The sequence below is a fragment of the Emys orbicularis genome, chromosome 5 (assembly GCF_028017835.1).
Source record: "Emys orbicularis isolate rEmyOrb1 chromosome 5, rEmyOrb1.hap1, whole genome shotgun sequence".
Taxonomy (NCBI): domain Eukaryota; kingdom Metazoa; phylum Chordata; order Testudines; family Emydidae; genus Emys; species Emys orbicularis.
In genome coordinates, this window is record NC_088687.1 from 57,858,444 (window position 1) to 57,884,493 (window position 26,050).

A 26,050-nucleotide genomic window follows, 5' to 3' on the forward strand; every position below is an offset into this window, starting at 1 on the left:
ATGAAAGTTTCCCTAACCTTTGGTTTATTTTTAATTTTAAACCATTTTAAAATTAGATTACATTTAATTTAATTTACATTTTTCATCCCATATGTTTTGTACCTCTCTTCACTAACTACAGTATACCACTTCCTTACCATTATAGGTTGTTCCTTAAAAATATTCGTAGTCAAAATTTTACTGCTAAGATTTCTATTTTCAGTTCCTTTGGAAGCTCATGTATCAATGCAGCATCCTTTTAAAATTTTGTTTACAAATACACGTTCTAAATGTTGGCAAAGCTCCTGTTGAACAGTCTGAACAAGGATGCAGAAGACAGATCCAAAATCCTCCACTTGTAGAATATCACAGATCTTTTTGGTTGACTAGATTCCATGAAACATTATGGCACTTACACAACTAACCGCAATATATAGATTTGAGGAAAAAAACTGCTGGAATCATAACATGAATTTTAGCTTTAGTTAAGGTCTGTTTAATATGAAGTGCCCACTTTATACTGGCAGAGAAATCACTGATGGGGCAACTGGAGAATGCATGAATGATAATGTACAGACATGCTTTTTATTATTTATTCATAGAAAACAGTGGATTTTGGTGTGCTGCTTTGAAAAATGTTCAAACTAGTAGAATATAATGAAAGCACAGTGAAAATTCTATTTCATTAACATTTAATCATAAATCACTCTTTAATATAAAAACATAAAATAAAAGTCTGTCATAAGCACTTAGGTGTAAAGAAAGGAGAAGATCTGCAGAATGGGGAAAGGAAATATTGCAGCAGCAGTTGTTTCTGTTATCTGTCACTTTTGGAAGAAAAAAAAAAGGAACTAACAAAGAAACAATGATCTTTGGCCAAACTTCCCAATCTGAAAGACAAGATGAAACTGCTTAGGGATTGATCTAAACTCTACTTGGCTGTGTAAAAGTATTTACCACCTACTGTAATGAAGGCAAAAATTACCCTGACATGTCAATGTAGTTCATGAATAGCAACCTTCAATAATCAGATCAAATGCAGTACAATACTATGCTATATTGACCAGAATATATAAGAACTTCAAGACACTATTTAAAATAAGTAGCTATTTAGTTTCAGAGTAGCAGCCGTGTTAGTCTGAATCCGCAAAAAGAACAGGAGTACTTGTGGCACCTTAGAGACTAACAAATTTATTAGAGCATAAGCTTTCGTGGGCTACATCCAAAGAAGTGGGTTGTAGCCCACGAAAGCTTATGCTCTAATAAATTTGTTAGTCTCTAAGGTGCCACAAGTACTCCTGTTCTTTTTTTAGCTATTTAGTGAGCCTCTTGTTTGTTAACCCATGTACACTATGGCCCAAACTTTCAAAAGGCTTCCAATTTGTGCACTTAAGACTGCACAGTGCACCAAATGATTATCTGTGACTACTTTTCACTGCCTTCACTGCCCACAGTTATGCATTCCTTTGACCTCCAGACTGGATTACAGTCATTTTTCATTTGAAAATACATTTGAAAGTTACAGTACAGTTAGTGCATTATAAGGGTGCTTGATTAGTTAGCATTAGAGCTGACCAGAAACTAGAATTCCTGTTCCACAGGAAATTCCAAAAAAAAAAATAAAAAAATGTTTCTAAACAGAACGAAAAATGAAATGTCAAAATCTCCCACCCCACAGGAATTCCAAAATGTTATTTACAAAAAGTCAACATGACATTCATTTTGACCTTTTCAAAATATTTCCAATGCTTCCCTGCCAGGCAAGGAGTCAGGCAACTCAGGGATCCTGGAAGCACCAATTCAGGGGCAGACCACCTGAAGTCCTGGGAGCATGTCTACACAGCCCGTGGCAGCAAGACTCCCAGCCCAGGTTGACAGATTTGGCTTAGTGGGGCTCATGCTAGTGCTTTAATATAGCTGTGTGGACAGTGCCTTCAATCATAGGACTGGACGGGAACTCAAAAGGTCATCTAGCCCAGTTCCCTGCACTCATGGCAGCACTATATTATCTAGACCATCCCTGACAGGTGTTTGTCTAACCTGCTCTTAAAGGTCCCCAATGATGGAGATTCCACAACCTCCTTAGGCAATTTATTCCAGTGCTTAACCACCCTGACAGTTAGGAATTTTTTCCTAATGTTCAACCTAAACCTCCCTTGCTGCAATTTAAGCTCATTGCTTCTTGTCCTATCCTCAGAGGTTAAGAAGAACATTTCTTCTCCCTCCTCCTTGTAACAACCTTTTATGTACTAGAAAACTGTTATCATGTCCCCTCTCAGTCTTCTCTTTTCCAGACGAAACAAACCCAATTTTTTCCATCTTCCCTCATAGGTCATGTTTTCTAGACCTTTAATCATTTTGTCGCCCTTCTCTGGACTTTCTCCAATTTGTCCACATCTTTCCTGAAATGTGGCACCCAGAACTGGACACAATACTCCAGTTGAGGCCTAATCAGCACGGAGTAGAGCAGAAGAATTACTTCTCGTGTCTTACTTACAACACTCCTACTAAAACATCCCAGAATGATGTTTGGTTTTCTTGCAAGTGTCACACTGTTGACTCATATTTAGCTTATGGTCCACTATGACTCCCAAATCCCTTTCCGCAGTACTCCTTCCGAGGCAGTCATTTCCCATTTTGTATGTGTGCAACTGATTGTTCCTTCCTAAATGGAGTGCTTTGCATTTGTCCTTATTGAATTTCATCCTATTTACTTCAGACCATTTCTCCAGTTTGTCCAGATCATTTTGAAATTTAATCCTATCCTCCAAAGCACTTGCAACCCCTCCCAGCTTGGTATCATCCGCAAACTTTATAAGTGTACTCTCTCTGCCATTATCTAAATCATTTATGAAGATATTGAACAGAAACAGACCCAGAACTGATCCCAGCGGGACCCCACTTGTTATGCTCTTCCAGCATGAATGTAAACCACTGATAACTACTCTTTGGAAACGGTTTTCCAACCAGTTTTGTGTCCACCTTATAGTAGCTCCATCCAGGTTGCATTCCCCTAGTTTGTTTATGAGAAGGTCATGCGAGACAGTATTAAAAGCTTTACTAAAATTGCAGCTCAAGCTAGGACTTTGGCTCTGAAGCCTAAGGAGGATGTTGGGCTTCAGAGCCCGAGCTCCAGCCTAAGCTGCAACGTCAAGGCGCTGCCTACACTGCTATTTTTAGAATGCTGGCATGAGCCCTGCTAACCTGAGTCTCTCAACTCAGTCTGGGAACTTTCTTCCACGAGCTGTGTAGACATACTCTGGTCTGCTGAGGGGGAAGGCATTTCGAAGCCCAGCAGGAGAGCTGGCAGGAAACCAGGCTGGTTTCCAGCAGAAACCTGCCTGGCAGGCAGTTCCATTGCAAACGAACCTGGTGATATAGTCACACTCACACACAACACTTCAATGTTGATGAATCAGCATTTTCCAATGGAAAAACGCTCCATCAGAAAATTTCTGATGCACTCCACTTAGCACTGATTTCCTATTGATTTCTGTGTGCAATTCAAGGTGTTGGTATGGAGCTATAAAATCTTACTAAATATGTTTTTTGGTCGTGACTACCTAACACTGCATCTCTCCCTACGCACTCTCTCAGTTAACATCAGTCACTAAAGCTGCTAACAGTCCTCAGTCTGAACATTTTAGGGCTAAAGATAGGGCATTCCCAATGGAGAGCCTTCATCTATGGAACTTGCTCCCCTCTTTGGTCTGACAAAACCTTGATTAATTGATATTGGGGTATGTCATCTCACCTGGCAGTTGGTTTCTTGTAATACAATGCATCTTTCCTGAGTAATATTTGTGCATGGATCAAAGTATTTTTGAAAATTTTAATGACATTGTCTAGCACTTTGCAGTCCTCTAAGGACTCCTACCAAAATGTCTCTGGGGTTCCCACGTGTAGTGCTGTGGAGGATTTCACCCTATTTAGTTTTGCTGAAACACCACTTGCTTCCAAGCACACTGGAATATTGCAATCCCCTCTTTCAATTTTCTGCCTTGGTCCCTGCAGGACTGAAGGATACATGAAATTTTGCTTGCTCCATTTTTACCAAAGATTTAGTTTAATTCTAACAACATGTAATAAAGGCGTGACACAGGAATGCTGGTAAGAGGTTTCTCTTTATGGCCCCAATTCATAAAAGCATTTATGCATCTGCTTGACTCTAAAGCAATCCAGCACTCTAATAGACTTCAATGGTTTGAGTCTCATGCTTAAAGTTAAGTATGTGCTTATATACTTCCCTGAATTGGGGCCTACTTCCTTTCCTCTGTCATGTGATATGGTCAGAGTTACAAAAAGTTATACCTGTGTCACATGGCAGGGGATCAGTATTCATCGAGTCCAGTGGCTATTGTTACCATACAAGTCCTACAGGGTCTTAACTTCTTCTATCAAACAAGAATACTTTCCTAGAACCTTTTAAGGTGTACTATATGCTAGTCTTAAAATTCAGTAAAATGATTTACTATTATAGGTGTCTACATGGCAAGTTACTGTGCAGCAAGCCTGGGTGTGAATCTATAGTACACCAGCTTGCCACGCAGCAATGACCCATAATGTAGTGGACACTGCTACAGTACACTTGAAGCCCCAGAGTGTGGCTTGGCATACTACCCTTTCAAGAAGTAACACAGGAAGCCGCACTCTGGGACTTTTGCTTTGCTGTAGCAGTGTCCACATGGGATGTTACTGTGTTACTGCTTCTTGGGCAGTAACTGGCCATGTAGACAAGCCCTTATAGTTAAGGTTACACAACGCTTTCCACTATAAGGCCCTGTTTTCATTTGCTTTTATTATTGCCAAACTTTAACTGTTTGGGTTGATACAGGCCACATGTCTGCCTCATGCTGAATTTTTTGGAAAACTTTAACCAAAATGGTCAAGCCATTTCTGAGACTGAAATTTGGGAAAATGGTGTTATTTTGGCCGTGTTTATTTATTTATACATACGTACCACACCACTGTTTTATAGAGAAGTTCTAGTCGTGCCTCCATACTTTAGAGCAGGGCCTTGAAAGTTGGCAGGAGGGATGCCCTGGTGTCTGGGGGTGTGCCTGGTGCTGTCTCAATGAAAGTCTGCTCAAATATGACCAAGTTATAAGTCTACGAAAAAAATCACACTTTGCACCTGCTCAGCAGAGGTTTGTTAGAGGCTGTAAATGTTATTCTTCAAAGATTCCATCTGCATGCGCCTTTCACACACAGCTCCTGCATGCCGACTGGATTACACATGCACCACTCACACAGCAACTGAGCATGCTCCATCCCTGGGCTGTAAAAGCTGAAAAAGCATTTTCCCCACAGTTGCTCCCCCCAGCTGCTAGAATTGCTGTGGCGCTGTGCACCAGAAGTGAGAGGCAGGGAGACTGTCTCTCATGCTCTCAATGACCTCCCCTCTCCCAACTACAACAAGAAGAAAAAAGAGGAAGCAATCTTATTCAAATGCAAAGGGTGTGGTGTAGAAGGTGGTGGTGATGGAACAGGAGCCAAAATAAAGACAGGGACTGGAGCTGAGAAGCTTAGGGGCAGAAGGGTCTACAATCACTACAGCACGTTCCCCTCCCAAACATGGAACTGACCCCAGGATTTCTGAGTCTCAACATCCCTCTGATCTCTAGAAAATAGCTGTGCATTCCAGTGACCAAGTGTCTCTCTCATCCCCCCATCCTGGTTCACTTAGAGCAGTGGTTTGTAATCAGGCATCTGGGGCCCCTGGGGGGCTGCGAGCAGGTTTCAGGGGGGCCGCCCAGCGTGGGCAGTATTAAAATTCACTAGGGCCTAGGGCAGAAAGCCGAAGCCCCCTCCACAGGACTGCAGACCAGGGCCCTGAGCCCCAACACCTGGGGCTAAAGCTGAAGCCTGAGCAACTTAGCTTTGCGGTGCCCACTATTGCGTGGTGCCCCGGGCAACTGCCCTGCTACCCCATAACGCCGGCCCTGGCTTTTATATGAAGAAAGACAGTTGTTGTGGCACGGGTGGCCCATGGAGTTTTTATAGCATGTTGGGTGGGCCTCAGAAAGCAAAAGGTTGAGAACCCCTGACATAGAGGATAACTGCCTACTATTGCCACTAGATAATTAGTTAGCTCAAGTGGTAGAACTCTGTGTGGACGATCTAAGGGTCTGAACCCTGATGATGACCCATGTGGGGGTCAGCAATATGGTTCCACATGATGGAATTTTCTTTTTTTTCAGTTTGCCTTTTTGAAAAGATAGGAAATTACATTAAATTTCCATTAAAAGAAAGTTAAAGTTGCAAAGACAAGCACTCAAAAGTTAGAAGATGCCAGTGCACAGGATGCACAGTGTTCAGGAAATGAATCAGAATTGTGTAGCATATAAGGCTGTTTTCTGCAGGACCCCTGTCCATGGGTATTGCTGAAGTTGGAAAGTTTATAGTGAAAGAGGCAGGGGATTGCAGGAAAAAAGATAGTCTCATGTTTAAGGCAGTTGAATACCATCCTGGAGAACTGGATTCTCTTTGCTTCTGCCACAGATTCCCATGTGATGCTGGGCAAGTTACTTGTATCGAACTTTTCATAGGTGGGCAGTTGTTGCATGTTCTTTGTTTTCTAGGTGTCCAGCATGAGGCACCATTGGCCAGATTTGCAAAAGGACTGAGTGCTCAGAACTGCAACTGAAATCAATGGGAGTTGTGCTTTGAATGCATAAAGTGCTATAAAATGGTAAGTATTTTGAAAAATCAGCCTGTAGGTGTCTCAATTTGGGTACTCAAAAATCTGTGTGCCTCAGTTCACAATCTGTAAACTGGAGATAAAACCTCCCTATCTCACAGGGCTGTTTTAAAGATTCGTTAATGTTTGTGAAGCACTCAGATACTACAGTGACAAGTGTAATACAAAAGCCCAGGAGGAAATTAATTCTGTGTTCAGTGCAAGGTTAAATTGCATGCTATAAATAAGGCAGGGGCCACACACTGAACGATGAGGCTAAAATGAAATATGGAACAGCTGCTCATTCACTGAGCCATCCATCCTGTGCTCAGAATGAGGCAGAGGTTCTGGGGAAAAAAATGTGATCACATAATTAGAGATTGTACTACAATGTGCGTACAGAAGGGTGTGGGCAGCCTTAATTCTGGCATTTTCTAATTTTTGATGGCCTGACTTTACCACCTTCAAGTTCTTTTAACACAGGATTTTTTAATTAACATAATTAGCAGTAGCCATTACACAGGAAGAACTATTTCCATCATCCAGGTAAAGTGCATATGACAAAAGAACTATACAGTGTTCTCAAAGCTCATTTTGCATTGGGCTGCAAGTTTCTCAGTTTGGACTGCTATTTTCCCCCATTTTATATTCACAAACTCTCTTCTCGATATGCAATGGTGTATGTCTGCAGAAGGGAGGGTCAGATGCTCAATCTCAACAAAGATCAACGTGACTCCAGGGAGCACTGTAGTATCTTCTCTATGATATTAGACTCCACCATCCTAAGGCTGTCCCCTATGTGGCAGCATACTGTGTTGACAGTTTATTTTTTAGACAGCCCTCTTTATCTTATTCTTAAAAAAAAAAAAAAGTATATTTAAAAGACATACCTGTCCAATAATAAGAGGAACTACAACAGTCATAAACAGCTGTGAGAATATAGATGTAAAAGGCACAGAAGAGGATGATCCAAGCTACAAAATAAAAATAAAAATACATTGTTAATATTGAACCTTTCCTTCACATCTGTTTTGAACTCAGCAAAGATCTGCAATATTTACTTATATTGACTGATGTCCTAATGTATATTTTTACCTATGTGTACACACATATTTACACACACGTATGTAACTGTTAAGCCCCATTAATATATGTGGTGTTCCACAAGTTACAAAATTAAGGACAGTTTCTGCCAGAAGAGTTTATAATCTAAAGCCCCAATTCTGCCAATATTTATCTACATACGAAAATTAATCCAGAATAAGGTGGGGTATGAATTTAAAGTGGATTAACTATGCTTGGATAACTTCATGTGTGGATGCTCTTATTCCTGAATAAGAGTGCCTTATTCTGTATTAGTTTAATCCACTTCCATAGTGGATTAGCCAATTTTGAATAAGGCATTCTTATTTTGGAATGAAAACATTCACACATGGCGTTAACCAGGAATAGCTGTTCCGGAATAACTCTCTGTGTAACTCCCCAGTGGTTCCTTCTACACCAGCCTATTTGGATGTGGCACAGAAGCCCCCGCTGTGGCACATACTGGGTATGCATGTGCTCGTGTGCTGCTGCTGCATCTGTGACCCCACCTGGGACTGCAGTATCAGGGAGAATCTTGCCTGGGCATTTTCCAAAGAGGGAATTTCATTCTTTTTGTACATGAACAGAGAGGTAGAGCCCTGGTTCCTTGCAGAAATTCCACTGCAGATTAACCAAAATCTCATCATACAATACACAGCCTCCAGGCGGGATTTGCTCTTCTAATGATCCCTGTAACAACTTTTGAAGCATTAAAAGGTTCATAGGTTTTCAAACCCTATTTCGACACCACTTTTGGGCTGGGGAGTTAGAAGCATTAACGACTGTATGTTTAAAGAAGCTTTTTCAAGTGAAAATGAAGATTTTAAAACTTTAAAAGCAGCTTCAGGGATTCACTCCACAGAGGAGTAAATCAAAATGGGTGGTCAGGATTCCAGGACCCTTCACTTTGCTTCCTGAGGCTACAATACTTTTACAGTGACAACACTGTATTTGTGTGAAGGATTCACTGACTTATCTGAATGTTTGAAAGTTTTATATCAATTACATGTAGTCTATAATCACATTCCAAGTCAAGAATCAAAAGATGTCTGACAATAGAAAATATTGCTGAAAAAGAAAGCCATTTAGACACCAATATTCTTGCCATCTCTTCAAACTATTATTTCAAATGTAGCATTTCCAAGCACAGAATCTGCATTTTAAAGCTTCAGATTAAAAGCAGTTGTGGACTCGTCAGCACAGATATCAAGTTTTTTAAGAAAAGGAAATTGAATTATAGCTGGTGAGGGTTGGGAGACGTAAAGGGAGACATATCACATATGAGAAACAAATGATTTTATACAAAGCAATGATCTTCCAAATCAGAGTTTTTAAAGTGCAACTGTTTCATCACAAATGTGAATAACCACTTTGACACCCCCTGTTTTTGACAAGTGCATGTACCCGGCCTTATCTTTAATCCTAATGCCTTTTACTCCTACATACAGTAGTTAGTTACAGTGCTAGCCTGCTCTCCCCCACTCAGGGTACTGCGGTTAATCCTTCCTCAAAGATAGATTCCTGGTTTCTTGTTTCCTTTCCCCACTCTACAATGTCGTCACCGGTGGGCTATATTTTATCACTGTCAAGTCCCAGACGACTATAAGCTTAAAGACAACTGGCCAGATCCTCAGCTGGTATAAACTACCACAGCTCCATTGAAGAGCTGACCCTGAATCTATGCCCAGAGGATACAGAAGACAGAAGGAAGGAGGAATTCTCATTCATCTAGGACAAGTACACTTTTCAGCCCCTGATCACTGACACAATATGGCCACTGATAAATGAATCTCGGATGATTCTGATTCTGAGATGATGCTTAGCTAAGCCTTATCAAAACTATCTGGACATACATAGTATGCAAAATTAGACTGGAAATCTCACAAGAACACGTTCCTTCTTGATCACCTGCACTTGCTGTTTCCAGACTTTACTGTACTTTGGCACTTATGGTCTCATCTATTAACAGAGAGCTAAAATGAGGTAAAATGGGGGCCGGGGGGGGGGTGGGGGTGGAAATAAGGAGCCATTCAAATTTTTCCAAATCTTAAAAATCTTATGTTAATGGGAGAGCGACTGGCTGTATACTCTCCTTAACATCATAATCCCAGCACCTAAGAATGAGCTGCCCCCCACCCTCCCCCCGCTTTTTTTTTGAGAAAGCCAAATAGAAGGAACATTTCTTAAACAACTTTGGGAATAAAAGAATACTAATCACATATTTTTAGCTGTAAAAATGTGACTGGATTTTCTTATCACTTATGTAATAAGTTAAATGGAAAATAAATTGTGGAGATAAAGTTTAGCATTTAATCACATCTCATCACAAGTTTGTCTTTCAAAATATTGAAAAATTGATTTGTCAGTGTATTTCATCTTAAAACATTAATTCTTTGCACCAGCATATGATTTTTATTTAATGGACAGCTTGTTTACATATACTGTATAGCCTGTGCTCTTCTGGATATCTATGTCTGAATATGGTGCTCATTAACAGCACAGGCTCATGAAGCACTAACTTGAATCAGACAAGGGGACCAATTTGAGTAGTCCCTATTCACTTAAATAGTCCCATTGACTTCAACGGGATAACTCATATGAGTAAGGAATGAACACTCAGAATAAGGGTTTGCCGGGTAAGGCCATATTGAGAGCAAGTTCCAGGTGAGTTTCTCCACACAATCCTGTCACCGTGCAGTACTTAAACTTGACCTGCAATGCTCCTGCTACTCCAGCCCTAGACCTCTCTGCTCCAGAGACTGCCAATTTTAACAACACCTGCCAAATTATTTAGTGGGTTTGTTTATAGCAGAGTTCACAGCAGAGACACTGACTGAGCCTGAAGTGATAGGATATATTTAACTTTGGTTGTATAAAGAAATCCTCCTTGCATGAAAATGAGAACACTCTGCACTTCCAATCCTATCCTACCTCCACATGCCAGCTGGTCAATCTTTTTTTTTTTTGGCTTCCAGGGCAGATATCACAGCTGGGGTGTCCTCCCCAAGGAAGAGGCTGCACCCAGAACTGCCACAGACTAAGAAGAAACAACTCCTGCCAGTCGTACCAAATTACAATCCAGCGCCACATTTGCTGCCCGTATTGAGTCCACTTCAGAGAAACTCTGGGCTCTGCTCTACAGCATTTTCTTGTACTTAACATGTTTTTCCAGGCTGTGTCCTACTGTCTACTAAGTACACTGTTAGCCAGCTTGAGCCTTCTCCCTTGCTATGTACCCCGAGAATCTGTGCAAGCCTCACCAAAGATAACAAGGGTGGGGAAGGTGGTAAAAAGAAGAGATGACAGACTGGAAGGGTCATTGGCTTTTTGAGTTTGTGGTGCAATTTGCAGACTCCTGCAATATTTTGTGAGTTTTCTATTTAGAGGTAAATGTATTCTATCAGCCATAAAGGCAATTTTAGTTTAATAGGCAGAAGACATCTTTAAGAGACTCTCCATGTGTTTTAAAGTGATCTCTGGTATACAATTACAAAAGTAGAGCCAAGTGGAATAGAAAGTCCTCCACAGAAATTTTACAGATTTTAGATTCCTGTACCCTGGCAGATGTGCAATTATCTATATATGTGTTAGGGGATGGGAGGATCTCTGTTGTTCTTTGGCCACTAAAAAAGAAGTATAATGTAAGGCAGTCAAAAGTTAGTCTGACACAAGGTACACAGAGTTTGATGCAAAGCTCACTGAAGTCAATAGAAAGATTTCCACTGATTATTTCAATGAGCTCTGGCTCAAGCCCATAGTACCCACTGAGATTAAGGAGGAAATTAATCTGTATACATAATAGATATTATAAACAAGGTAGAAAGAAGATGGTGCTCTTTAAATCATTCAGATGAAAGAATTGACCTGTAAACAGTTAATGCACTGTATGGTCTTCCCCACTCTCTCAATCAACCTGTCGTCACACACCAGTGACATACATTAGCCACAACTTCCTTAACAACTTCAATGTCTTCTCGGCTATTAATATATTATTTAACAATTCATTCTTCAGTTTACTGACAATCAGCCTTCACTTGTCAAGAGCTCACAAAAAATGAATGTGTGTATGTTCTATGATACCGAAAAAAGGAAGATATTTTACCAGGGAAATAAGGAAACAAAGTACAGTGCAAAGAAATCCAGGAAGTTTTTTTCCCTGAAAATCTGAGAAATCCAGCATTTTGGGGAATAGTAGTTTCATTTAAAGACTGTTAACATAAGGCAAATATTAAAAGATAATAAAGCTTTAATATTTATGGCAATACGTAGTTTTACTCATGTTCCTTTTCAGTAGTCCTTTCCTCCATGTTTTTTAAACTGAAGTTTTCTCCCCTTGACTAAGCCTTGATTCTTTCAGTTATGCTATATTCCAGGGGTAGGCAACCTATGGCACGCGTGCCGAAGGTGGCATGCAAGCTGATTTTCAGTGGCACTCACACTGCCCGGGTCCTGGCCACCAGTCCGGGGAGCTCTGCATTTTAATTTAATTTTAAATGAAGCTTCTTAAACATTTTAAAAACCTTATTTACTTTACATACAACAATAGTTTAGTTATATATTATAGACTTATAGAAAGAGACCTTCTAAAAATGTTAAAATGTATTACTGGCACGTGAAACCTTAAATCAGAGTGAATAAATGAAGACTCGGCACACCACTTCTGAAAGGTTGCTGACCCCTGCTATATTCTAATATTTGTAGCATCACTATTCACAAGCACACCATCAAAATGACTAATATAAAATACAGAACTTAGGAAAAAATCACTGAATAAATCAAGTAGAATGAGCAAGCTGATTAGGAAGTAGAAAAGCTTCTATTTCAACATCTGTATCATGGTAATCACCTTTGGTAATATGGCAAATACAGAAGTAGTACATGACAGTGACATGGAGTTTTGCTAAGTATATTTTCACAAATGTACATGAGTGTTGCAAGGGCTTTTTAACATTTCGTGTTTAAGTGGTTTTGCAGGCAAGCTTTGAAGACTGACGTACACAAGAATGTAAAATACACACTTGGCCCAACATTTCTTTGGGGACTTCAGTAAAGATATATAGATTCATACATCTTTGTATTTGTTACTTTGTTATCCAACCAATTATACTTCCAAAAATTAAAGAGAGTACCTAACATCCGTTCATGCACAATAGTGGCAATAATTTCAAGACCATGGCAGAGTTGTAATGTAATACTATAAAAAAGTGCAAAAAGAAAACAAAGTAATATTTTGTTTTCATAAACATTCAAATGATTTGTTATATTGTGGTACCAAATACACTGTGATTAATTAGCTATGTTTTATTATGTCAGCACCCCTGCACTATTGTAGCAAAGTAAAATCTCAGTGCTATATTGTTCTACCCCTGAAGAGGGGCATAAGAGCTGGGGAAATATAAGGAGCTTCCAACCTCCTCAGCTGAGCATAACTGCAAGTCCATGTACTCATCCAACGGCAGGACCAGAGAGGATAGTGGTGCTATCCATCCCAAGGGGGCCTTGAGAGGAGGGGCAGAGCCATTTTCATATAGAACATCGCACTTGTGGCACAACAGCTATGCTCTCCCTGCTCCCAGGGGAATTCCAAAAGACTGTTTCCCTGAGGCATCCAGCTCTTCCCTAACCCGGGGCAGTGCTTACAAGGCACAGTCTAGTCCTTAAGAAAGATATAGACACAAATATAAACATACAGTACACACACACTATATTAATGATGTTATATTTTAAGGAGACACAGGAGTGATGATGTAGTTAAAATTGTTCCAGGGCGCTGTGCTTCTGTCTTTCAGATGAGACATAACAACAATGGTGCTGACAACTTGAGGTTATTAAAGAGATCACAGCACTATTACCTTCACAGCATGATGTTACAATTTGTTTAACTGTCTTTTATTAATGTAAATGCGCCCAGATGCTTTGGCAATGGCAGCATATTTTTTAGAATTCAAATAATAAACATTCACAAGAGTATAGGTGTTAGCCTTAGTATTCCAGCCAAATTGTAAGTTGAGGGCTTGATTCCTGCACCCTTACTCATGTTAAGTAGAATTGTACTCTGCAAGTAAAAAAAAACCTATTCAAGAAATACAATGCTAATCAACTTGAGTAGGGGTGCCAGATTTGGGATTCAAGTAATTACATTCTGCTTACCTAAATTCTCTCTGTTGCTTCACTACATATTGTTCATCATTTCCTAACATAAACTGTTGTTCATCATTATTGTGTGCTATTAACATGTGCTCTGTTTCACTGAGAGGAGGTGGCAGTTATTTCAATATTCACAGCAAAGGATACAGCTTCTATAACCAGACAGCAAAGTTTGTAAGGCACTATGCAATCCATTTAGATGAATGGTGATTATTATAAATGTAGTATCATTACTGCTACTGGGAAAAGTACATACATTAGTTGAAAACAGAGAAGAAAGTAATAAGATAATTGTAAACATAAGGTACTGCTCCATACCCACGTGATGGGACAAAACCTGGGGAATTAAACTATGAACTCTCTAAATTCTACATTGTGACAATTATTCATCATTAGTAGAGAAATTCCCCCAAAAGGAGATTTCTTCTTGTCTATGAAAATTCCTAGCTTACTTTTTTGCTGAATTGTTTTTTTTAAAAACAGCTTAAAAACTTGGCTCCTCAGTTTAAAAATCTTGATTACTTTGTACTGCCACTACTGGTTTCACTTAAATATCTAACCTGACACAAGGAGAATAGGAACTTGTCATGTGTGCTCTAGTATATAAGGTCCCATATCTCTTTAATAAAACCTTGCAAAATGTTGCAAAGAAAGGAGAATGGCATATTCCCATGTTAACTTGCAACCAATGGATCTTAGAATGCTTTATGTTTCAACCCTTTTCTGCTCATCACATATATGAATGCAAATGTGAATATTAATTATGTATTGTTTATGGTACACTTCCCATTTATAACACCATCCCTGGGAATCCAACATCATAAGTGTTAAAAATAATAGTTATAATGAGGACAACAATACCGGTGTTTAATGCAGCTGGAAGCCAAGGTTCTATAGCTTCCTATTACAGTGGTAATCAGTGACGCTTATGAGGGTTGCTATCCTTTAAAATCTAACAAAGGGTACCTACAAAGATAAAGTCTGCTAACTGAGGGTACAATATATGAGGTTTCATAAAATCAGTCTTCAAATCTCTGACCATTTTGCTAAATAAGCTTATAACAAGTTTGGTAGCAGAAGTATTCTCTTCAGAAATGTGACTGACAATTTTATATTTAACACCATTCATTTAGGGAAATAAATTATTTGCAGGAAATGTATAATTTATAACAAGCTTTCACTCTTCTTCCATTTGTGTTCTTCAACATGTCTTTAACAATGTTAAAATGATTCATGATTACATTAACAGACATTTACAAACAAAGGAAGCAGTTCAAAACATTATATACTGTCAGAAATTAACATGGGGCACATGGGGGGAGGAGGGGAGAATTTAAACCATGACCATCTAGGGCCAAGCTATCTAAAGAAAACAAAAGAACAAGTTAATAAATAATAATTTATGTGTATTCTGGTAGCACTCAGAAAGCGTTAGGCACTGTTTACACATACAGGCCTTGATTTAAAGAGCTTAAAGAGCTTATGGTAGTCTTATAAATATTATTACTATAATATAGTATTCTAATGATAGTATTATTACTCTGTTGGAGCATGGCCATTGCTTTATTAACACTAGTGGGCATCATAGGCCTAATCCAAAGCCCATTGAAGTGTTTTTGAAAACCATTCAGTGCCCATTGAAGTCAACATAAAGACAACCAGTGTTGGCTTAACTCTGCTCCCATTGAAGCTAATGAGAGTTTTACCTTGGTGCTGAGTTTTTGAAAATCCCATCCAATATGAATAAAGTATCAAAGGACAAATCATCCCTTGTCACACACAAGACTTTTACACATCAATAAATCCCACAGAATCATGGCTTGTGTTTTGGACACTGTGATAATTAAAGCATCTGCAGCTTTTGCAGATTTTAGTGCAGCCACACATTTTGTTTAGAGCTTTGTTAAGAAGTGAATTAGTGTTCTTTTTCTTCAGGAGAGCAAACAGCTCAGAGTGCTACAAATAGTACGGTAAATAATACACAGTTAAGTGGCACTGTATTACACTAGTATCTTCAGCACTGATTGGAAGCACATATGCATACTCTATGGCTCTTATTTCTTCCTGAACATTAGAGACTTTTACCACTTGCTACAAGATGAAAAACATTACGGCTGACCACTAGCTGGCTGGAGTATTTTGTTACCTAATCTTTTATTTGCCCATAAAGAGATGTCACTGACATAAACCAAGCCTTTATCTTGTTTCAAAAGTTGTACCATTGAAAAATTAAATACATTTCAGGTTTTACGAAAAAATGCACCTTCCCCCAGGTTCTGTTTCCAAAATATCCTATTTCAGTCAGGGTACAAGGGTTCAAGACGTCACTTAGAAAGTGAAAAACATGCTCATGTTCAAGGTAATAAAACCAAAAGTTTTGTCTTTTTAAAATGGGATTTTGGTCTTGTAAGTCCACCCCCTGGAAGAATCTCCATCTATCAGGGAGAGCAGAAGAGGGGCAGAGAATGAGGAGAGCAGTAGCAGACCATCCGGAAGCAGTTCCTTCCTTCTTCCTTATCAAGAAATCAGATCAGCTCTTTCTGTGAACAGGTGTCTTTCATAACCTACACTAAAACACAGTTCACACACCATGAGTCCATACTTACAACCCCTCCCAGGGGTTTGATTGTCATAATACGGAAATTAACAGCAAGACAACAAAGTTCAACTTGAACCTTTGTGACAGGCTTGGCCGCTCCTCAGGACTGCTCAGCCCATGCCCTATATCTCCTCTCCCCAGAGAGCAACATACCTCAGTGATTCAGTGAAACCCATGTATCCTGTTGCCAGCAGGATCAACACCTACTAACTGATATTAGGTATTTCAGGGAAACATTGCCAGCCTGTTACAGGGTCACTCACTGTGTAATGACTAATAAACATCACTTGGAACCAGATCTCTGTCTGCTTCCATGAACTGTAAGTAACCAAGGCCCTGACTGATGACCAACTACTGAGTAAGACTTGAACAAACAAGAGTCAACAAGATTCTTGTTAGTGGCGCCCAATGGCTTCAGTAATTTGTCATCCCCTTTCCAATCTCTCACGCATCTCCAACACAAAAATACCCATAGGTTTTAGTTGCCCAAATGTAAGGCTGCATTTATCTGGCCAAACAGTCAACAGGCTTCAGGCCCATTTTGGCTCATTATGATCCCATGCTACCCCAGCACATGCTATAAGATAGCTCTCCTACTGGGGTAAGCATTTTGTCATTGCAGACATGTGTGTTTGGCTCAGCATATCTGATAGCATATGCTTTTGTGATACTGTCAGATGAGAAGGCTCACACCCCCTTATAAAAGGAAGCAGTGGGCACTGTGTTTGCTGTGACACATTTTTATTTATTACCAGTTAGGAAGAAGTTTGTCCCAAATACTGACCACAATCCCTTTTGAGTATCAAAACAATGTAAAATCAATGAAACTTCTGGTTTAAAGTATATTTTTTAATAAGTGGTAAGTTACTTTAAAAAAAGGGATTAGAGTCTTAATATCAAAATACTCACAAAAAGCAGCAGTAGCAGTGGAGTTATAACGATACCCTGGAAGAAATAAAAGATAATGTTTTATTAGCCAGGAAAGTAGAATCTTAAACCCTGATGCATGGAAATACAGAAATTTTGTTAAATTAACGCGAGGCTAAGTGATAAAGAAAGGAAACATTTAACTTCATTCCTTACTGTATAGATTCTTTAACATCTGTATAGGAATAATTTCTACTCACTGTACCTAGAAGTTTAAATGATATTCCTTAGATCTAGCTTTCTCCTTTTTAGACTGAAGACTTCCTTTCTCAAAATATACACAATACCGTATAGAAGTTCAGACCAGTATCTTGTGAAGATTTCCCCACCAATATGTTGTACTCTCACTTGGTTAAGCTGCCCCTCCTGTCGGGGAGACAGGTGGTTCAGTCCCATGCTGCCTAATTCATGGTCCTCTCTTGAGCAAAAGCTCCATCAGCTGTGATGAATTAGGTGTCCTGATTTTGTAATGTAAACTAATATCCCCTAGGAAATGAGCTGAGATCTCAAAACTCATTTCACTTGATTAGACTCCATGTCTCAGTGGAGGAAGGCAAGTCTTTCATCTAATTTAGTCACACAGGACCACCTCAGCTCTCCACATCCCCCAGGCAGAGACAGGCAAAAGATTTGTTTTCTTCACTGACAGGGAACAGGTTTAAGGCTCATGATTGGACAAAATACAAGATTTTAAGTTTCATGAAAGCAAATCTTAAAATGAATTGTTTGGGCTGGGAGTTAACATGACATGCTTCACTTTCATAGCTGCAAGTGATACTTCTCCCTCACCCCTCTGTCATACTTCAGTATTTTCTCATGATTTAATAAAAGCAGTTTGTCATTTAATGCATATTCATTCACAAGTCCCACTTAGAACTTGTTTTGTTAACAAAGATTATTTTTCTTCCCAATATTTATCAGATTCTCTTAATGAGACCCACTCACAAACTCTATATATTTTCCAAGGGCAAGATGCCAACCCACTTATACAAATCTAGAATGATAGTTTTTCCACCTATTCTTGGTTTCAACCAAGTGAAAAATACAAGTTAAAAGCAGTGGTAATTTTTTTTGGTCATAATTCAGCTTTACTCTGGCTTTTCAAAGCTGTTAAAATCCAATATAAAACTCCCTCTTTATATGATGCATTTGTATTACAGCAGTGTCAACAGGCCCCGAGCAGGAGAAACTATTGAACTAGACACTTATGAACAAACAGGAAGACACAGTTCTTGCTCTGAAGTGCCTTGTTTAAAACAAGATGCAACAAGTGAGAAACAACAGGAGGGGACAAAGGACAAGGAAAAGAGGAATAAGAACAGAAGGTAACAGGCTAGCTGCATCAACTTGAAAGTTACACATTATTTTAAAGTATTTCTTGGAATAAATAAATGATATATCTTGTCTTTGATGGCTTCTCAATCTAGCCATCATTTGTCAGCTGACTTGTTTTGAATGTCCAAGCAGAGGTGGATCCTGGAAGGATGGCTTTAAGGATTACTTCAGGGATGGCATTCCCTGTGTGAGGAGCAGCGTGAAAGAAAATGCAGCAATGTTTGTGGGAGAAGCAGACAAACGGGTGTTCAAGGATGGCAAAATTTGTGGTGCAGGAAGCAGCAGGCAAGGAGCGTGGGATGTAATAAGAGCTGAGCAGATATTCTGCAAAGTAGTTGTTACAACACCTGAAATGATGGCCTATCGAGAACAACTTTATAGAGGGAATGTAATGCGGTCATTCCAGTATAATGTGTCACATAACACACTCGTAGAGTTTTATTAGACCAGTGGTTCTCAAACTTTTGTACTGGTGACTCCTTTCACATAGCAAGCCTCTGAGAGCGATCCCCCCATATAAATTAGAAATATTTTTTTATATATTTAACACCATTATAAATGCTGGAGGCAAAGCGGGGTTTGGGGTTGAGGCTGACAGCTTGCGACCCCCCATGTAATAACCTTGTGACCCCCTGAGGGGTCCTGACCCACAGTTTGAGAACCCCTGTATTAGACACTGTTGAGTATATGGGCTAGTTCCCCCTCTTCCCCTTCTGTGTACTAACAAATACTTCGCACTGCCAAGTACCTGAAACTTCCCCGGCATAAAGGAATCCCCAGATGGTATAAAGCTAGCATAGCCAGCTCTATGACGCCCACTTCTGGACCCAAGCACAGGCGGATTGTCAGGGGTGGAGGTGATGTACCCAAAACACTTGCACTCAAATAATTCCTCCGGTGGAACAGTCCACTGGTGTAACAAGGCTACTCTAAGGTGCTGAATTAGGGCCCGGCCAGCAATAAAATTTGGGGAGCAGAAAGATGGCTTGTATGACTGCATGGTGAGGGGTGTCCATGACATCTCTCATCCTGGGCAGCCTGTGTGAGACAGACAGGCAAGGGACAGGGGGTTAGATTGGTCGGGGGTTCTGGGGGGGGGCTGTCAGGAGAAGGGGGTGTAGAGAACAGTTGAGGCAGGCAAGGGACAGGGAACAGGGGGGGTTAAATTGGTCGGGGGTTCTGGGTGGGCTGTCAGGAGAAGGCAACAGTTACTGAATGCCACAAAGGAAACTAAAAAGGGAAATATCTCATTTCTAGTCCATTGCACACAAACACCACCAGGAAGAAAAAACTAAATTTGACTACTCTTTTCCCTACCTCACTTTCTGAGCAAGTGCTGTCAAGCACATAGTGTATGGAGATAAACAGGTTGTAGATTAGCACTTCCAGCAAAAGCTGAGCATCTGCCCTTGTGGATGCAAGGTCATTACACAGTTTTAGCATCCTCAAAGTTAGGGTGGAATGTTAAGCTCTCTCTGTGCAGCCCATAATGGAATCTAAGTTGTAAAGTGACTGCCGTTTGCAATCTGCAGAAAAACTTTCAAGAAATCCATTTACACCTCTGATGTGAAAGACTGACTGAATATATTTCAATGATTTTAGTGGGAAGGATGGGGGGAGGGAATCACAGCCTGACCTGAAACACTGATACAAAGTATGATTCTGCATAGAATCAGTCACATTATAAACTTGTAAATGCACTTCTCTTTACAGTAAGGATCACAAAATATGTCACAGTTAAGATAGCTAGTTATATTTTAATTTTTTTAAAACAGAGAACAGGTAACAGAGAGATGCATTTTACCATATTTCCATTGCAAAGAAAATGTTCAAAAAGAGATCACATTGGTTTTCTGTATATGCTTCCTCCAGTATAGCATTACCCCATCTTGGTTACTGGAAGAGGTTTTCTTCTCTGATGGAACATGCACCCTCACTACATGTAATCAGCTGCAAAACTGGATAGCAAGAGGAAGTAGCATAAAGGATTTTACAGCCATGATGGCTAATCATTAGGAAACAGGTGATGTTAATGGATATATAAGGCAGGCCAAGCTGTAGAGAGGCACCTAGTGAAAGAGGTGTAGTGCGTTATTGTAGTGAGGCAATGAGTCAGGCAGACTTTCTTTAGAAATCTTAGCCCACAAATTTGCCATGTCCTTTTTCGCCATCATTACAGGCAGTCAGTGACACCTGTACGTGGGGACTATCAATCAACGAACTTTTCTTTGTACATAGTCTTTAATTTGTCTTCAGAAACAGCACTGGAAAGAACAAAAAATTATTGATAATCAAAGCTCTGATCCAGGAAAGCACTTAAGTATGGGTGTAGCCACACTAACTTCAATGGCTCTACTCATGCTTAAAGTTAAGCACCTGCTTAAGTGCTTTGCTGGGATGAGGTATAATAGGATTAAAAATGTAAATGCCTTGTCTCTGACCACAGCATCATTTTATTCAATCTTCAATGGTCAGTATTTCTATTAGTATGGAGCAGGTTAATGAAAACAGCTCTGTGTGGGAGCCAACTTTGTTGGCAATCTCAGCAGAGACCAATGACTGAAAGAGCTTGGAAACTGAATTACTCCATCCTCACCCTTAAGAACATAAGAATGGCCGTACTGGGTCAGACCAAAGGTCCATCCAGCCCAGTATCCTGTCTACCGACAGTGACCAATGCCAGGTGCCCCAGAGGGAGTGAACATAACAGGTAATGATCAATTGATCTCTCTCCTGCCATCCATCTCCACCCTCTGACAAACAGAGGCTAGGGACACCATTCCTTACCCATCCTGGCTAATAGCCATTAAACCCTTCTACAATGTGCTTCCAGGTCTGGGTAAAGGAATACATTTGTTGGTCAAGGCAGTGTGGGAGAGACAGCAATGAATTCCTCAGTCCACAGAATATGGATAGAAACACACTAGATGCAATCTGGCACTGTTTAAGGCAATTTATTACACCTTGCCACCAAAAGAAAACAAAGAGAACTGGCCTTTGTATTTATTTATTTGGTTTTCTACAGTTTTAAAAAAGGACAATATCCAAGGCTCTAAGCATTCATGACACACACTATCACCTTCCACAAAAGTTAAAAATAGCACAGCAGCCTTATCCTCAAAAACAAAAGAGCCCCCTCACACACATGAAACACTGAATTCCTCCCTCGCACACGGATCTAACCCCTATCAAACCTCACCCTCCACAGAAGCCAGAGCAAATAAATACACCTCACTGGGTGTCCTGAAGGTCGTCAGGCCAGGGCTGGAACTTCTTCACAGAGAACAATCTACCGCCTGCCCCTGTCTTAAAACAAGGGGGATTCAACTTGAGATCCTCCACTGATCACACTGCAATGCTATGGGATAGGGAAAAAAGATGGTGTCATCACCCCTTAAATTCCATATGGAAACCAATATGCAGCTAGTGCAGAACATGAAGCACCAGCGACATGCATTGCCACTATAAAGCACCACATACTGTACTAGGTATGCTGCCATGACCTGCATCTGCTTAAATTTCCGAATTGGCTTTAAGCACAACCCTGTCGGACTGCATGGCACAAGCCAGTCTTTAAGTGACAAAGGCATGGAACTGTAGCAAGGTCTGCACCCAAAAGAAATTAGTGCACAATCTCTTAGCTAGAAGCAAATAGTAAAAACTGTTCCTAGACACTGCAGTTATATGATCATCCAACACAGATCCCAGATTGCAATCATGAGTTACAAATGGTGGGCACACACCTTCAGTTAAATGTGGAGATGTCAACCCCACCATATCTTCTGGTTCTTCCTCTAATTTATCTGCATCACATGAGTCTTATCTGGATCAAGCTTCAGCCAGCTAACCCTCATCCATGTATTAATCTCCATTAGGCAGTGTGCCAGGGTTTCAACAACATTGTTTGAGTCAGGTGCGACAGAGACAGTGTGGGATTTTCAGAAGTGTCCTAACTTGCCACTGAAATCAGGGGTAAAAAATTTTGATTACTCTAATTTACTTATTTATTAACTCATGTCTACAAAATGCTTGGGGTTGCAAACTCCAAATTAGTTATGTTTTGTTGTCCTTGCTAAGTTCCTAAGAGGGCTTGGGGGACAGAGGAAAACTGAAGAGGAGGATTTTGAGTGGAGTAATTAGTAAAGTTACATACAAAAAAATGTAATAAGACCCTTATTTAGGTTCCAGTCAAGCTCTTGAAAATTAAGTAATGCCAGATCACGGTTGCTTATGAGACTTTAATTCTGCCCTCTTGTACGTCCGTCCTGAAAAAGGCAGGGGTCCCATGGAAAAAATTGTACATGACTGTGTAATTAATGACTGTATCACAATGCAAAGGCACAAGGGGAATGAGTTAAGATTGTGTAGGCAACTCTAAATCTGACATTTTCTAATTTTTGAGAGTTAAACCATTTTTGAAAATGGTTTCAAACATGTTAGTAAAATTATTAGTAAAAACAGTTTAATGCACTTATATGTGGAATGGTAGTGTCAGAAGTATGTTTGAGACTACCCTTCTTGTACAACTCTTTAACACTGTTTAAAATTTGTGCAGCATAGATACAAATATGCTGTCCATTGTTCCAAACCATAATTTAAATATAAAAACAGGGATGGGATTTTGGTATACTGAACCAGGTCACCAACTTCTACATTAACATTTAAATGTTTCCCGCTTTCAATCGACATGCTAATTTTTTCTGCTGTATTATTTCACAGATTAAAATCAGAATAGCTCTTTCTGATGTCTCCATTGCATCAGTCATTGCTCCCCCTTTGTAACTTCAAAGAGCCCAGGCTTTTTTCTCCCTGTACATCTCTGCATTTGATGCATAATCACCTTTATTTTCCTTCTTTGTTTTCCAAGTTGATTATTTTCAATATTTTCCCGAGTTACATACTAAAAGCTTTTAACATTCCCCTCCACACATTTTTTCATCAGTTATTTAAAAGGAATGTGTTTGTTGATTTTATAAACAATCAGTTTTGTTTTTGGAGTTAAGGGTAAAACATTTAACTTATTTGCATATCATATTGTTTTATTCCAAAAGATTATTATGAACAAAGGGAAAAATAAAAGCTTTATGAACTGACAACTTTTAGGGTACTAAGTTGATCCAACTCCTCCATAATTAATATGTCAGAATGTGAATACATGTGTGAATTGAATTTTATGCTCTTTTCAAAAATTTATACGTATGTAGTTTTCTGCAAAGACTACAGCGATAAACACATACTACACATTATCAGGACAACAAATTAAAAACAAATCTACATATAATGTAACTATACATTTTCCTAAATCAATTATAAATAGCAAGTATGACAAAGGTAACGGCAACTTTCCAAAGAGACCGATGTTTGGATTTTAATGACTGAACTGTAAAATTAAAGGTGCAATCCTGAGACAGCCATCACTTTATTAGAGGGGACGTAATCTGCCAGGTTTAATTTCAGGCTGTGGGATTATGCCCTGGGCAAGCAATCCCAATCAGATGTTGCACAATTTTCATCCTCTGGGACAGCACATTGCGCTCTCCTCTGGGGAGGGTAGAGGATCATTAACATTACTATTCACAGTGGATGCTAAAAGCACTACCAGCATTAGATGGCAGACACTGATAGTGCTTCTATCATTTAATGACGGTAACTAGTTTTAGACACTAGGAATTATTTCTCCCACCAATTACACACTTGAAGCCCAACTGCAGCCACCAGGGTTGTGTGAGAGAAGTAAATATTTGGCCCAGAACTGCTGCCAGCATCAACAAGATGCACTTGAAAGCATAATATGAGAATGAAAAAAATACTGTCAGTAGTCCGTGTTTACACTGGTACATTGATCAAGGGTTTGGTTTCCACCACTAAAACCCGAAAAGAGATACAGTTTTCCTAAAATGAATTTGAAGAGAATGGTTTTTTATGGTACACCTGCCAATGTGAGAATATAAACAAAGTATCTCAGAAATTTAAAACATAATGTGCCCAGTTTCCCAGCAGAGGGCATCGTCTACACTCTCGAAATCCTTTTTCTTACTCGTACAGTAATAGTTTAAAACACACACCAGTAAGAAGCCTGAAGTTTAAAATTAAAGATGGAGTATCAGTGTATGTATATTTCTGAAGTTTTTATTTCATTAGTGTTCTCCCACAGTCAGAATGAAACCCACAAAATGAAATGCCCCAAATCTGAGTAAGAAAGGGCAGTTTCTAAGCGTGAAATGGACATCATCAGTTAATATTCAAGATTGAATTTCATACTTAGATTATTATAATAAACCCATGTAGGTCTGAAATTCAAGATCTAATATTACCAGATTGAAGCATAACATTGAGTTCGAGAATTCCAGTTTAAAAAAAGAGGATAAAATGTTATGCTTCAGGCAGCATGAGTATCGAGAGAGTGATTGATAGAGGCACCAATCCTATGCTGTGATGGAGCCATTTTACACAGTTCTGCTAGTGCAAAGCTGCTTAAAGTCAGCATATCCAATCTAGGTGGATCTTCCAGAAGAGTACAGCTAGCATAACAATTCCTACAGCCAGTCTATGGGATGTTGCCACTGGAAAGGGGGCCTAGTTACGTTTTCCCTGCACTTTGGCTATCTCCTGTTGCCAAAGTGGCCCCTTGGTTCCACTGGCAGCCAGCATAAATTAGAGCATCCTTCACAAACACAGCTGGACCAGGACTGGGGCCACACTGTATATACAAACCTGCATGCATCCCTTCACTGGTTCTCCCTTGAACACCACATTAAACTTTAAATCTCTTGTCTTCACCTTCAATGCACTATACAACTCTGCCTGGCCTACATCTCTGATTGTCTCCTATCACACCCTTCACCCTGCTCTGCCTCAACACCACTTTCGTTTCCTCCTCCTGCTTCCTTCTTTGTGAATTTTTTCCCTGTTCCCCCCTGTACCCAGTCAGTCCTCAGTGCCAGCTCTCAGCAAACCCTGGTCTTATTCAAACACATTTTCTTGTGCAGTGCCCATATGGAATGAGTTTATAATAATTATATTTGGCTAGTTTAGAAACTGTATTTATGTACCACTAATCTCTGAAGTACAGTACATAGATATTCATTATGGACGAGAAAGAAAGAAACCTCTCAGTTATTCCAGTGGGGCACTGCACAGGTGCAGGGGTCCACCCATGCAAAGCAACTTTCAGGATTAGGGGTCTTTGACAGTAAATACAAGTGCTGTCTGTTTCTGTGTATTGTGTACAAGTATTTAAATAATATATAACAACAAAACAATAAACAAAATACATTTCAAACGATATTGCCGTAAACTAC

General features: G+C 39.7%; 1 protein-coding gene across 1 annotated transcript in view; it reads right to left on the minus strand.

Annotated features, from left to right (window-relative positions):
* The window catches only part of SLC10A7 (solute carrier family 10 member 7), a 188,993-nt gene that overhangs the window by 38,967 nt on the left and 123,976 nt on the right, over positions 1-26,050 (minus strand). The window contains exons 6-7 of the mRNA XM_065405265.1: positions 17,397-17,432; positions 7,549-7,632 (exon numbers count right to left, since the gene is read on the minus strand). Coding sequence (XP_065261337.1) covers positions 7,549-7,632; positions 17,397-17,432 — 120 coding nt within the window. The remainder of the gene's footprint in view (positions 1-7,548; positions 7,633-17,396; positions 17,433-26,050) is intronic.